Source organism: Schistocerca piceifrons, chromosome 1 (assembly GCF_021461385.2).
Source record: "Schistocerca piceifrons isolate TAMUIC-IGC-003096 chromosome 1, iqSchPice1.1, whole genome shotgun sequence".
Lineage (NCBI taxonomy): Eukaryota > Metazoa > Arthropoda > Insecta > Orthoptera > Acrididae > Schistocerca > Schistocerca piceifrons.
This window is the reverse complement of record NC_060138.1, coordinates 284,675,942-284,690,387: the sequence shown is the minus strand read 5'-3', so window position 1 is coordinate 284,690,387 and position 14,446 is coordinate 284,675,942. Positions and strand designations below refer to the sequence as shown.

The following is a 14,446-nucleotide window of genomic DNA, read 5'->3' as shown; positions in this document are numbered from 1 at the left end:
ATTAATTATTTTTGGTGTTGCAATTTTTTTCCATCAGTGTATGATAAGAGAGAAAATAATTGTTCACCTTATTGAGGAACTGTTAAACAGGCAATAGGCACATAAAAATGTGTAGATCTTTGTAGCTTTGCTATTAAGTGTGAAACTTACTCAGATCTCTCTCTCTCTCCCTCCCTCTGTCCCTCCCCCTCCCCCTTCCTCCCTCCCTCCCCCCTCCCCACCCCACCCCTCCTTCTCTCTCTGTACATTCTTGTTGACTCTGGTCTGTGAAAGTGACATTACTACCCATATAGTTTGAAAACTCATTAAATCCTAAATTCTTAAGGATAATATTTCTTGTTTCATTTATTTCATAATTTATACTCTTTCTTTACATTTCACAACTGTACTTCTTATGGTGAAAGAAAAGCTCTGACAGCTGGCGGCTTTATTTCCAGCTATCAAGCTTGAGATGCAAAAGGCTGCCTGAAAGTCTTAATTTCCTATAACTGTGGCAGCACTAAGATGATGTCATACAAGTGTAAACAAAATCACATGTGACTGGTCACAGCAGGCATACAAAGCAGCTGCACAGAGCCTGCCTTTAAAAGTCAGGGATTTTCTCTTGCTGTACTGACTATGGTTTATTCAGCAGATATGCTATCTTTGAGCCCTTTCAACAAAGGAGTCATGAATACTTATTAGCCAAAACAAGAGCAGCTTATAAATGAAAAGCATAGTATTGTGTATGTACTCCACATTTAATGTGTGTTGTTCTACCAAGAAACACCAGAAAAAGTAATTAATAAAATATCAAGAGCAGCTTCTGAAACTATGTTTAATACTGTACTCCTTACATCCGTGGTTAGCCATTTTGCTCTTCCTGTCGATCTCATTTTTGAGACGTTTGTATTCCTTTTTGCCTGCTTCATTTACTGCATTTTTATATTTTCTCTTTTCATCAATCAAATTCAATATTTCTTCTGTTACCCAAGGATTTCTACTAACCCTCATCTTTTTACCTACTTGATCCTCTACTGCCTTCACTACTTCATTCCTCAAAGCTAGCCTTTCTTCTACTGTACTTCTTTCCCCCATTCCTGTCAATCGTTCCCTCATGCTCTCCCTGAAACTCTCTACAACCTCTGGTTCTGTCAGTGTATCCAGGTCCCATCTCCTTAAATTCCCACCTTTTTGCAGTTTCTTCAGTTTTAATCTACAGGTCATAACCAATAGATTGTGGTCAGAGTCCACATCTGCCCCTGGAAATGTCTTACAATTTATAACCTGGTTCCTAAATCTCTTTCTTACCATTATATAATCTATCTGAAACCTTCCATTATCTCCAGGTCTCTTCCATGTATACAACCTTCTTTCATGATTCTTGAACCAAGTTTTAGCTGTGATTAAGTTATGCTCTGTGCAAAATTCTACCAGGGGGCTTCCTCTTTCAATTCTTACCCCCATTCCATATTCACCTGCTATGTTTCTTTCTGTTCCTTTTCGTACTATTGAATTCTAGTCACCCATGACTATTAAATTTTCTTCTCCCTTCGCTATCTGAATAATTTCTTTTATCTCATCATACATTTTGTCAAGTCAATCTCTTCGTCATCTGCAGAGCTAGTTGGCGTATAATCTTGTACTACTGTGGTAGTTATGGGCTTCATGTCTATCTTGGCCACAACAATGCGTTCAGTATGCTGTTTGTAGTAGCTTACCTGCATTCCTATTTTTTATTCATTGTTAAACCTACTCCAGCATTACCCCTATTTGATTTTGTATTTATAACCCTGTATTCACCTGACCAGACGTCTTGTTCCTCCTGCCACCAAACTTCACAAATTCTATTCCTATATCTAACTCTAACTGATCCATTTCCCTTTTTAAATTTTCTAACCTACATGCCCAATTAAGGGATCTGACGTTCCACGTTCCAATCTGTAGAACGCCAGTTTTCTTTTTTCCTGATAGTGACATCCTCCTGAGTAGTCCCCGCCCGGAGATCCGAATGGGGACTATTTTACCTCCGGAATATTTTACCCGAGAGGTCACCATCATCATTTAACCATACAGTAAAGCTGCATGCCCTCGGAAAAAATTACTGCTGTAGTTTCCGCTTGCTTTCAGCTGTTTGCAGTACCAGCACAGAGAGGCCATTTTGGTTAGTGTTACAATGCCAGATCAGTCAATCATCCAGGCTGTTGCCCCTGCAACTACTGAAAAGGCTGCTGCCCCTCTTCAGGAACCACATGTGTGTCTGGCCTCTCAACAGATACCTTCCGTTGTGGTTGCACCTACAATATGGCTATCTGTATCATTGAGGCACGCAAGCCACCCCACCAACGGCAAGGCCCATGGTTCATGGGGGGGGATTATTATATTCTTCTTGAATTCTGAGGGTACTTCGCGGGTCTCGTACATCTTGCTCACCAGATGGGAGAGTGTTGTCAAGGCTGGCTCTCCAAAGGCTATCAGTAGTTCTAATGAATGTTGTCTACTCCCAGGGCCTTGTTTTGACTTAGGTCTTTCAGTGCGCTGTCAAACTCTTCTTGCAGTATCGTATCTCCAATTTCATCTTCATCTACATCCTCTTCCATTTCCATAATATTGCCCTCACATACATAGCCCTTGTGTAGACTCTCTATATGCTCCTTCCACCTTTCTGCTTTCCCTTCTTTGATTAGAACTGGTTTTCCATCTGAGCTCTTGACATTCATACAAGTGGTTGTCTTTTCTCCAAAGGTCTCTTTAATTTTCCTGTGGGCAATATCTATCTTACTCCTAGTGATATATGCCTCTACATCCTTACATTTGTCCTCTATCCATCCCTGCTTAACCATCTTGCACTTCCTGTCGATCTCATTTTTGAGATGTTTGTATTCCTTTGCACCTGCTTCATTTACTGCATTTTTATATTTTCTCCTTTTATCAATTAAATTCAGTACCTCTTCTGTTACCCAAGGATTTCTACTAGCCCTCATCTTTTTACCTACTTGATCCTCTACTGCCTTCACTATTTCCTCTCTCAAAGCTACTCACTCTTCTTCTACTCTATTTCTTTCCCCTATTCTTGTCAATCGATCCCTAATGCTCTCTCTGAAACTCTCTACAACCTCTGGTTCTTTCAGTTTATTCGGGTCCCATCTCCTCACATTCCTACCATTCTGCTGTTTCTTCAGTTTTAATCTACAGTTCATAACCAATAGATTGTGGCCAGAGTCCACATCTGCCCCTGGAAATGTCTTACAGTTTAAAAGCTGTTTCCTAAATCTCTTTCTTACCATTATATAATCTATCTGAAACCTTCCAGTATCTTCATGCCTCTTCCATGTATACAACCTTCTTTCATGATTCTTGAACCAAGTGTTAGCTATGAAGAAATTATTCTACCGGGTGGCTTCCTCTTTCATTCCCTACTCCCATTCCATATTCATCTACTACTTTTCCTTCTCTTCCTTTTGCTACTATCAAATTCCAGTCCTCCAAGACTATTAAATTTTCTTCTCTCTTCCCTATCTGAATAATTTATTTTATCTCGTCATACATTTCTTCAGTGTCTTCATCATCTGTGGAAGTAGTTGACATATAAACTTGAACTACTGTGGTAGGTGTATCCATTTCCTTTTTAAATTTTCTGACCTATCTGCCCAATTAAGGGATCTGCTATACCATGCTCCGATCCATAGCAAGCCAGTTTTGTTTCTCCTGATAATGACGTTCTCCTGTGTAGTCCCCACCCTGAGTTCCGAATGGGGGACTATTTTACTTCCTGAATATTTTACCCAATAGGTTCACTAGCCTTTGCAAAATCAATTCTTAACTCACTGCATCCTTTTGTGGACATGATCACAACCAAAATATATTTGTGTGAGTGAGAAAGCTTTTCAGTGACTCGCCCCATAATTGTTGCAAGTGCTGATGTGACTCCAGTACAAAACACTTCATAACAGACTTCTGATGCCGATGCTGCATCAGAACCTACAAGCACTTCCTGACATGAATTTTGCAGAAGGTGACTGTTCGGAGGGCAGAAATAGAGATAGTTCTGTGTCAGTAGACACTCTACCAGTTCATTCCTCACCAGGTTTTTTTTTTTTTTTTTTTTTTTTTTTTTTTTTTTTTTTTTTTTTTTTTTTTTTTTTTACAGTGAATGAAAATTCAGAATTAGTTATTTACTTCCATAAGTTACAAGCAGTGTATTGACTTGCTGTTGACATCAGCTGTTGATATCCATAGAGGAATTGCATTGTAAGTGGCCTTCAGTTTGCTCACGGTAGCTGAAGCTACACGCCCATTGCTTGCCAGCTGCTGTTATGGTGGATGCCACCCATGGTGGCTTCAGTGCCCACTGTATTGTGATGCCGCAGCAGTGAGTGAAGGTAGTGCATGTGCTGGACTTACACATGCTGGTTTGGGAGGTGCTCCATCCCACTCTGCTCACCATCTTTCTTCTTTGTCTGTTGAAAATAGTTGCCATGTAGCTGTTTAGTATGAAAATTCTGGCATGCTGTTCAGGTAGGCTTTGGCCCGTCTGCTGAAGTATCAGATATGCTGGTGCCTTGTTCTGGGATAATAGGGAAGACCCCTGGATCCACCCATTTGCAACAGTGGCAGAACGTGATGTTGAACTCTGTGATAGGTGATTATGGAGAGAGAGCCATTTCTCCCCATAGCAGCTGTTGCTGCTTAGTAGCATATAGGAAATCTACAACAGACTTGTGCCAGACATCACTTTACAGTAATCAGGGAATTGAGTGTGAATGTTACATACGCCATTGATGTGTCTAACCGACTGTCTTATGAGCTAAAATGGTGGGGTATTTATGGAGCAAAGTAGTGGCTGTGTTTACCCAAGGGCACTTGTCTTGACTGCAGAGGTCTCGCTGTTTCAAAGGTGTGAGCAGTTACTCTGACTTGCTTGCGTAACGAGTTTGTTATAATATAGGAGTGGTTTGTAAAAGTTCTTGGTACACATTTTATTAGCAGTAGCATGTCTTTCATCATGTAACGAAGGAGCCATGACTCCTTTTAGTTGCCCTGCCTAAAGCATTTCTCCTGAGGTCTGCTGTCTGGCACACCAGAAGTGTCAATATTGTGTTTTATCCTTACTCACTCCCAATGATGAAATCTTATTCATCGCACCCCTCCCTCTTGTGAGCACCACCGAATGTGAGCGAGGTAGCTTTGCTCTGGGACAAAGAAAATTTTAACTGTGCTGCCTTGTACAAAGTTGACATCAACAATATTCTCATTATCATTGTCAGCTCCTCTGGCATGCAACAATATTCTCATTATCTTTGTCAGCTCCTCCAGTTGATGACACAATTACAATATGGATCCAGGTACCCTGCCGGGCACTACTCTGTAATCCACTGGGCGCTACTCTCTAATCATTCTTCGATCTTATGCTATCCATTCCTTATCCACCACAAAAACTCTTTTTTCTAAATTATCCAACTCACTGATAAATGTGTACGTTGGACGCTTATTACATTATTTGATTTAGCTCTAATAACAGTACAACAGTTTCATCATTTATCTAACAATCATAACTTCTGACTGCCAATAAACCATTTTGCCTCTTTTATAACTTTCCTACGCTCAATAAACATACTTAAAATCACCTGGCCTTATTATTCTCAATACTTTCACTCATACTCATCCTGTAAGAAAATGACCTCTCCAATTACTATGGTTACCATTGACACCAGAATTATATTAGTTGTCCCCGTGGGTTTAGTATCAGCTATTCTCCATATTTACTCCCACTGAATTTATATATGCTGTATTAAAAAAGAAAACCAAAAGAAAACTATGCCCCTTGAAGGAATCATACGAATGGGACGAAAATCAGTAGATATGATGTACATAAGCAGATAAACAAATAATTACAATTTCTGAAAAATTGGGTTATTTATTCAGAAGAAAGAGATTCACAAATTGAGCAATTCAGTAATATGTTAGTCCACTTCTGGCCCTTATGCAAGTAGTTATTTGGCTTGGCGTTGACTGACAGTTGTTGGATATCCTTCTGAGGGATATTTATCACACTGGTGCATTAGGTCGTCAGAATACTGAACTGATTGGAGGGCTCTGCACTAATGCTCCAAACATTCTTAATTGGTGAGAGATCCGGAGCCCTTGCTGGCCGAGATGGGGTTTGGCAAGCAAGAATACAAGCATAAAGACTTTTATCATGTGTACTGGGCATTATCTTGCTGAAATGTAAGCCCAGGGTATTTTAATCTGTACCTACACCAGTTTTAGTTTTTATACTTCTTTAACTACTATCACTAAAATAATAAATAGTATCACACTTGAAAGTTCATTGCCATGCACAAATTGTCTGCCCTCAGTCTTAGAACCAGAGAGAGAAATCACACCTTGTATAAAACCCTCAACATTCAATACTACTGAGAACACAAATAAATAAACTGTTTATCACAGATTGATGTGTTGTTCATATAAACTGTTTATTGCAGACCAACCTGTTGTTCTCTGTAAAGCGTGTATGTGTAGAAGAATGTTCATTATCTGGCTTGGTACTCACATAGATCATCTGCTACCGACTAAGGAATGTATTTTAACTCTTGACAATCAATGTAACAATCACAGCTGTCACTGTTTTTTGGCCGGAGCTTTTGGGCATGACACATATGTCATCCAGTGGAATTTGTGGTCCTGGTTCTCGATTACATTATAGTAGATTAGATTAGATTCAGTTTTCATTGCATAGACCCAAAAATGAGATGATTGTCATGGGTGTGGAACAAGTCATAAAGTGTAACATAAAAAACATAAAACATTTGAATATAATACTCACTATCTTGATCGTTTGTCAGGAGATTGTCAAAATACAGTAAACTGAAACTGCTAATATTTACAGAATCAATGCACTGTGTGATTGAAACATGGTTATGCACTTTTAATAATTTTATCATGCACAAAATACTTGATCTTGACTGTTGTAACCAAGTGCTGTCACAACTTTAAATCTAATAGACATTTTTACATAAGCTGCTGTAACAATCCCTGCTAAGATATTCATCTGTAGAGTAGAAGGAGTTGCCTATCAAAAAGTCTTTCACACACTGTTTAAACTATGCTTTATCTGGTTGCTAGTGATATATTGAAAACGTGTGTTCCTGAATATCGGACCCTTTTTGGACCAAGGTAAGTGATCTTAGGCCTTTTTGTAGATTGTTTGTATTCCTAGTATTCATGCTATTTATTGAGCTATTGGTTGGAAATAGAGATATACTACACACAACAAATTTCATTAAGGAATAAATATACTGAGATGCAATGGTTAGAATACAAAGTTCCATGAACAGGTTTCTACATGGTGTTCTTGAATTTACACCACAAATGAGTCTTATTACATGCTTTTGTATGCTAAAAACATTTGCTCAATTTGATGAGTTATCCCCTGAATATGACCCTGCATGTCATTATTGAATGAAAGTAAGCAAGGTATGCAATCTTTTTCATATTTGTATCTCTACACCTGACATCCTTCTCACTGCAAATACAGACCTGTTTAGGTGCTTTGGCAATTTTGTGGTCGGCCCTTCCCAACTGAATATATTATCAAGTTGTAATCCCATAAATGTAACACTATTGACCTCTTTGATCTGCATGTGTTCATATGTGGAAGGAAATCTCTTACATGTTCTGAACTGAATATAGTGGGTCTTTGCAAAGTTTAATGGCAGTGAATTAGCTTTAAACCATTTATTAAAGTCAATGAAAATTTGGTTAGCAGCCATTTCTAAATCTTTACTTGACTTGCTCCTTATTCAATGTTTATATTATCTGCAAACAAAACAAACTTATCATCTGGCAACGTAACAGATGGGAGGTCATTAATGTACACAAGAAAAAGCAAACCCAGATCCAAGATGGAACCTTGAGGAACACCACATGTAATTAATTTCCAGTCAGGTGAAGACTGACTGCTTTCTGCACAGGTGTTTCACAACAACAGCCTTTGTTTTCTACCAGTTAGGTAGTTGCTACTTCTTCAGGAGATGTGAGTGTCATTTCCATTTTACTAAAGTTATTGGTAAAGACTGGTCTCTGATACTCCATTGCTCTGTTTACCGAACACAATATCCCCAAGCTGTCAGTAACAGAAACAAAGTACTTGTTTAAGAGGTGCAACACTATATGCACTTCTTACCAATGTCTCATTTATTTTTAGAGCTATTGGTTCCTTTTCCTTTTTGGGTCACGTGTCTCTGTCTTTACTATGTCCCATATAGCTTTTATTTCTTTGTCTGATGTAATTACCTTTTTCTCATAATAAAGCAGCTTAGATTTCTGGATTACTTGCTTCAATATTTTGCCGTATTCTTTGTAACACATTACAATGCTAACATCAGAGCAATTCCTAGATAGTATGTACAATCTCCGTTTTGCCCCATATGATATCTTTATTCCTTGTGTAACCCATGGTTTATTTTTAGACTTCTTTATAATTTGAATTATCATTAGGGGGCAACAATTTTCAAAAGAAGAAGTAACTTTGTTAAAGAATGCTTTGTATTTTCCATTTGAGTCAGAAGTATTATAAACATTTATCCAGCTCATGTCTTTCAGCAGTCTCCTAAAATTCTCAATTTTTAACTGATTTATTACCCCCCTGTACTCAGATCTAATAGATTTTTTTGTCCTGACAAGTTTGAGCATTTAACACAAGATGCCTGCCTGTCTCTAGCCGGGGGCTCTGACACTTGCTTAAATTGGAGGTCATAGGGGTATCTTGCAACAGGGTGTATACGACCCGGGACAACTGGGAGATCCGGGAAAAGCACGGGAATTTTTTCATCGGGGAGAAAACCGGGAAAAACCCGGGAATTGTTTAGAATTCTGAGAATTTTTCATTGTTTTAGTTTTCAGTTAAATTTTTGTGATTTTGACTGGTAAGAACCAATACTCTAACAAAGGATATTACTGTATCCCACTACTGCAGAATAATACTGCAGCAACAAAACATGAACGAGAGAAAAAAAGAAAATGGAAATGAAACTTAAGTTGCAAAGGAAATGTGGCATATATGACAACAAAACACAGTGCTCATACAAGCGTCTGCCAACAGCTGAGTGTATCAAAGGTTTTATAACATAACAGATTGCCTCCGATGAGCGTGACGTGACTAGTGTTTAAATTAGATTCGTTTGAGCAGTTGCAGGCATGCTCTTGTGCATGCTCCGTTGCTTCTGGTTACAGAAGTGTGGCTGGGTGCCACTTTCTAGTATTGATCTGGGGCTGATGCACAGAGCAGTCCGAGTTGTGGTGGGTCGTCCCACGTGACCTGTGTTTGCGTTCAGTGATTTTGTTGTTTCCTCTTCGTTTATTACTCTCACGTTAAATGAAAACAAAATGGATTTTCGTGACCAGGAGCTAGCAAATGAATTAAAATATGTTCGCATAATTACGGAAGGCTAAAATATGTTGTTAGTTTCAGATTTTACTTCTACCTTTCTGACAGTCAAGCATTAATCGCCTTGCAGAACAATGAAGTTATTTTTGTCGGTTTGCTAAAGAGATTTGTCTTTTATTAATCTTCCCCGCTGAGGCAGTCAATTTATTTGAAACGAAGTCTTTAATTTCACACTATTGGCTAGTTTCAACTGTTCGCTGCATTTCAAGTGCACGTATGGCATTATGCCATAATAAAGAACCAAACATGAGATAATACAGTACTGGTACTCCAAGAAAATTTACATCCGAATCTGGATGTACGAATGTGTACTTTAAGCCGAATTATGCATTTTAGTATGGTTCACGAAATTCCGATGCTCTTGAAGTATCCTCTGATGTCTTGTTTCTTTTATGACATAATGTAAAATCTTTCAATGTTTTACACTTAGGAACATCGTGCTTCCTGCGTCATCGTAGCTGTGCTAGCACAGTGATGCCTGTTATCTGGTGCTCTCTTGCAACTGCTGAAACGAACCTGTTTCTAACAGGTCGCGGGAAAATGTTGCGATTGGTGGTTTGAAAAGCGTTACATTCAAAGTAAATTTCCTTTTACGCAAGATGACCTATGTGCGAGAATATGCGATGAATTTCTCAAATCACAAAGCATTTGGCTCTCATTTAAAAATCAATTCTTTGAGGAGACCATTTAGAAGAATTTCGAGCCCAGGAGATCAGACGTTTACATCGATATTAAAAATTTACTGGCACATTTGTGTGATGTATTTTAAAGTGTATCACACGCAAAAATGATCAACATTATATGTGGAAACTTAGCTTCTCTTCCAACTTATTAATCTTAGAGACCAATATTATATGTGAAAGCCATATATATTAATTTAAACCATTAACTTTTCTTAATTGAGTGTTCGCGCTACTTAATAGTGATCTTGCTATTGACTGACTGCATCACGTGTCCTATGCTGTTATCAGCTGGTGAGATCACATGACGTGAGATATGACTGGCTTACAAAAGCGCATCACAATCTCGATTTCAATGCTTCAGAAAGTAACATGCGGTGTTTAGTGGAATCGAATTTACACCTTCGTAATATGAAAACATACAGCGTACATGTTGCTGCTCATCAAAGGTCTTTCAAAACGTGTTCCCCCCCTTGGGAAATTCTACGTCGGTATATAAAATCGTAAGCATTCAAAGGATTGATGAGTTTTAAATTGCTGAGGACGAGAATACTGTCACTTAACACGGAAGAAGTGTATTTTCACCCAGGAGAAAATGTATTTTTAATCAGGAAATCCAGGAAAAACCTGTGGGAATTTTTTTTCCTTGTCCACGTATACACCCTGCACAACTTCTACAACCAAGGTCTCCCTTAAATCATCTGTCTTTCAGAAATATGTCATATTCAGGGATGGATGTGTAAAGAAGGTCTAGCACCAAGTTTAATGGTTGTAGCTTGACCTTTTTTTCCGAGGTGATAGTAAAAACTTTATGACTACCCATCATGTGTACAAATTGAACATATTGTAAATATATGAAATGATTAATTTGTGCATATTACGTGTCGTAGATTGGTAATAACACACTTTAGCTGTCGAATGAACATTTATTTAAGCACACGAACAAGGCAAATATACAACATGGCTGTAAAAATGTAGCACGCTGAGTACACACAGACAAAGTAAGTCAAATATCTGCGGGTTCAAAGATATGGCACTTTACACCAGAGGTGCCACAAATTCCTGATAAGTGGAGTCAAGTAGAAACTTTTGGAATTGTACAATTTGTTCCAGTTCTAGCAAATAAAGCAATATTTCATGAATGAATGTTGGCATCAATTGCTAGGACTAAAGTATTGTTTTCCTTGTGCAGACATTCTCTGCTTCAATGAATTTGAAGCAATATTATTGTAGCATACTGTGTTTGGTCTACACAATCCAAATTGCATAATAAAATGGAACTTACTACACTGGTAACTGAGACTTAATGGCCTTTTGTGAGCAGTGTCATACTCTTTGGGCTGTTGAAACCTACCTCATAGACTGAATTTCAGTCTTCCAGTACCACTCCTCTTTTCCTTTTGCAGTGCGGTATCTAGCACAATGGTAAGCACATTGCTGGATTCTCATGCAGAAAAATTTAGGTTCAAGTGCCTATCTGGTCATCCAGCCTTAGATTTAAGACAAATGAGGAGATGGCTTCTTTGAAAGGGAGACAGCTGTTTTCCTTCACTCATCCTTATTCATTCTGAGCTTATATGTTATTTGTTACGATCTTCTTGCCTGCAGGATGTTAAACTTCAACATTTCTTCTTTCCTTCTTTTTCAGGAAGAGATGCAGGTTTCAGGCCCAACTTGACACACTTTTAATCTGTCAGGAAGTTTCAGAACGGTGCAATTTCATTTTCAAATCAACCTGTTATTCATTCCTTTGTACACTGATGGGCCAAAACATTATGGTCATCTGCTTAAATGCTTGTTTGTCCATCTATGGAACAGAATACATCACTGATTCTAAGTATCAGGGATCTGACAGTTTGGTGGTAGGTTTGTGGAGTTATGTGGCATTAAAGTGTCTATGCACAGCTTACATAATCTGCATAAATAATGGGCCCGCTGATTTGCATTCATGGCGATGGTGCCCAGTAGTGACCCAGATGGGTTCCATAGGATTTACATCAGGTAAATTTGGTCACCGGGACATCAATGTGAGTTCACTGTAATGCTTCTCAAACTACTGTAGCATTGTTCTGGCTCTGAGACACACATAATTATACTGTTGAAAGATGACACTGCTGTCAGGGAAGACATAAAGCATGAAGGGATGCAGATGGTTTGCAGCTGTCAGTGTGTCTTCAATTACTACCACATGTTCCGTGCAAGACCAGTAGAACGTCTCCCATAGCATAATACTGCTCCCACCAGCCGTGTCCATGACACAATGCAAGTTTTGAGCCGCCGTTCACCTCAATGACAGCGTTTGTGGAGATGACCATTGACCTAGTGTAGCAAAAATGTGACGCCAACATGTTTGCATTGATCATTGGTCAAATCCCAATGGTCTCATGTGCACTGCAATCTGCAATCACAATTGATGATGTCATTGGGTCAACATGTGATCAAGTAGGGATGGTCTGCTGCAGACAATACAATGAACAGTATGCTCCAAAACACTTGTGTGAGCCTCAGCATTGTGCTCTTTCAGCAGAGTTGCCACAGATCACCATCTATCCTGCTTTACAGAGCATACTCTATGTTCTGTGAAGAGTTGTGGACATCCAACCATTTAGCACCAAGTGGTAGTTTCACTGTCCTTCTACCTTTTTTCATAGGTGAACATTCAACCAGCATTGCCATTTTCAAAATACTCCTTCACGGTCTCTATGTATTAATAATCTCAATGGATTTCCCCATTTGTAGCTCATATCTTCACTAGGGTGATCCCCTGTCCGTGTCGCCTCTGCTTAAATACTTCTGTTGCTGTGTCATGCGCCCACATTGCCACCAAGTAGCATCAAATGTCGCAGTGGGTAATGGTGATACTGTTTTGGCTTATCTGTGTATGTTGCTGTAATCATTTTCAAACTTTGACTTCAACAACTCATTTGATATACACTGGCTCCTCCCCTTCCTTCCCCTATGTGCTATCAAACACACGAATTATAAATGTTATGTATATGTCTTCCTGCCTGCTTATATTTCCATGTTTATATACTTACATTTTGCAATTTATCTGTTGAAGTGTGATGAATTTTCCTCATCTGCTTTCAGGGTGGAAAAAATACTGTTCCAAGAAAGGAAAATTGTGGACAAATGAAACGTTCGAGGTTGTCTATGCAGACACCCGGAGGGACAGACATTATGAATGCAGAAGGAAGTAGTGACCAGTGTGGACTACAGCCCTTGCAGGCAGAACCTGTTGCTAACAATTCACAATATCAGAAGGGCAGAAATGACAGTAAGTGTGGATTCCCCAACAGGCGAACATTGACAGCCCAGCACTCTAAAGATGATGCAAGTATACAGCACAGTAGTGGAATAAAGCATGAATTAGGGAATTGCAAGGCAGCCACTGATACATTGGAGCATTTTTCTGAGTTACAGACACCTGAGTATACAAGTAGCTCAGCATCTCTCAATGACAAAGATGGGGCAAGCTATGCTAAGGACAAGACATCATCTGCAATTCCAAGTCTTAGTTCTGTACAAGAGTCAATGTCTCAAATTAAGGTTGAGACTGAAATGGACACCAGTGAGATGAATAACACTCAGGAAACGCTGGATGTTTTTGTAGAATCTGATTACAAATCATCAGCGAGAGTGTCTCACTCCAGTAACGCTAATGAAAAACATCAGTTGTACAGTAATGAAATGGATGTTATATTGGGTACGTTCTTCATACAGATATTTATTACTAAACTTGATTGTTATAGTTCTTTTTATTAGTATCATCTGATGCATTATACATAAGTAGAAACTAGCTTAATTTGATCTTTTCTAAAGAGGTAACACCTGAGGATCCATGATGTTCAGAATGTAGCAAAGTGCTGTCAGAATTCTCTCAGTCACTACCAGCCATGACCTTAAGTCATATCCAATGGCTTCCCACACCATGACATGAGGACTGAAACTGCTGTGCCTCTCCAAAATGTCGGAAGAATGGGACCTCTTCCCAGACCACCTCCATAACTGCTAATGATGGTCATCCAAGATAGTGCAGAACTGCAGTTCACTTCTGAACGCATTTCAATGCCATTCATCAGCAACCCATGCTTCTCAGTCATGCCACCACCCAAAACACAACCATATGCATTGTGGTGCTAATGGCAGCTAGTGCGAGGTACGTCATTCCCTAATCCAGCTTCTGCTAGTTTCCCACCAATGGTATTGGATGACACAGAATGTTGCAGGGAATTAGTTACATATTCTTGGACGACAGGCACAGATGTGAAGGAGTTATAATGTACTTGGTGCACAGCATGACAATCCTCCCTTGTGGTCAACTGTAGCTGACTGGAAC

General features: G+C 39.0%; 1 protein-coding gene across 1 annotated transcript in view; it reads left to right on the top strand.

The window, feature by feature from the left end:
- The window catches only part of LOC124733083 (protein abrupt), a 139,186-nt gene that overhangs the window by 97,632 nt on the left and 27,108 nt on the right, over positions 1–14,446 (top strand). The window contains exon 4 of the mRNA XM_047248523.1: positions 13,198–13,813. Within this exon, the coding sequence (XP_047104479.1) occupies positions 13,198–13,813 (616 nt within the window). The remainder of the gene's footprint in view (positions 1–13,197; positions 13,814–14,446) is intronic.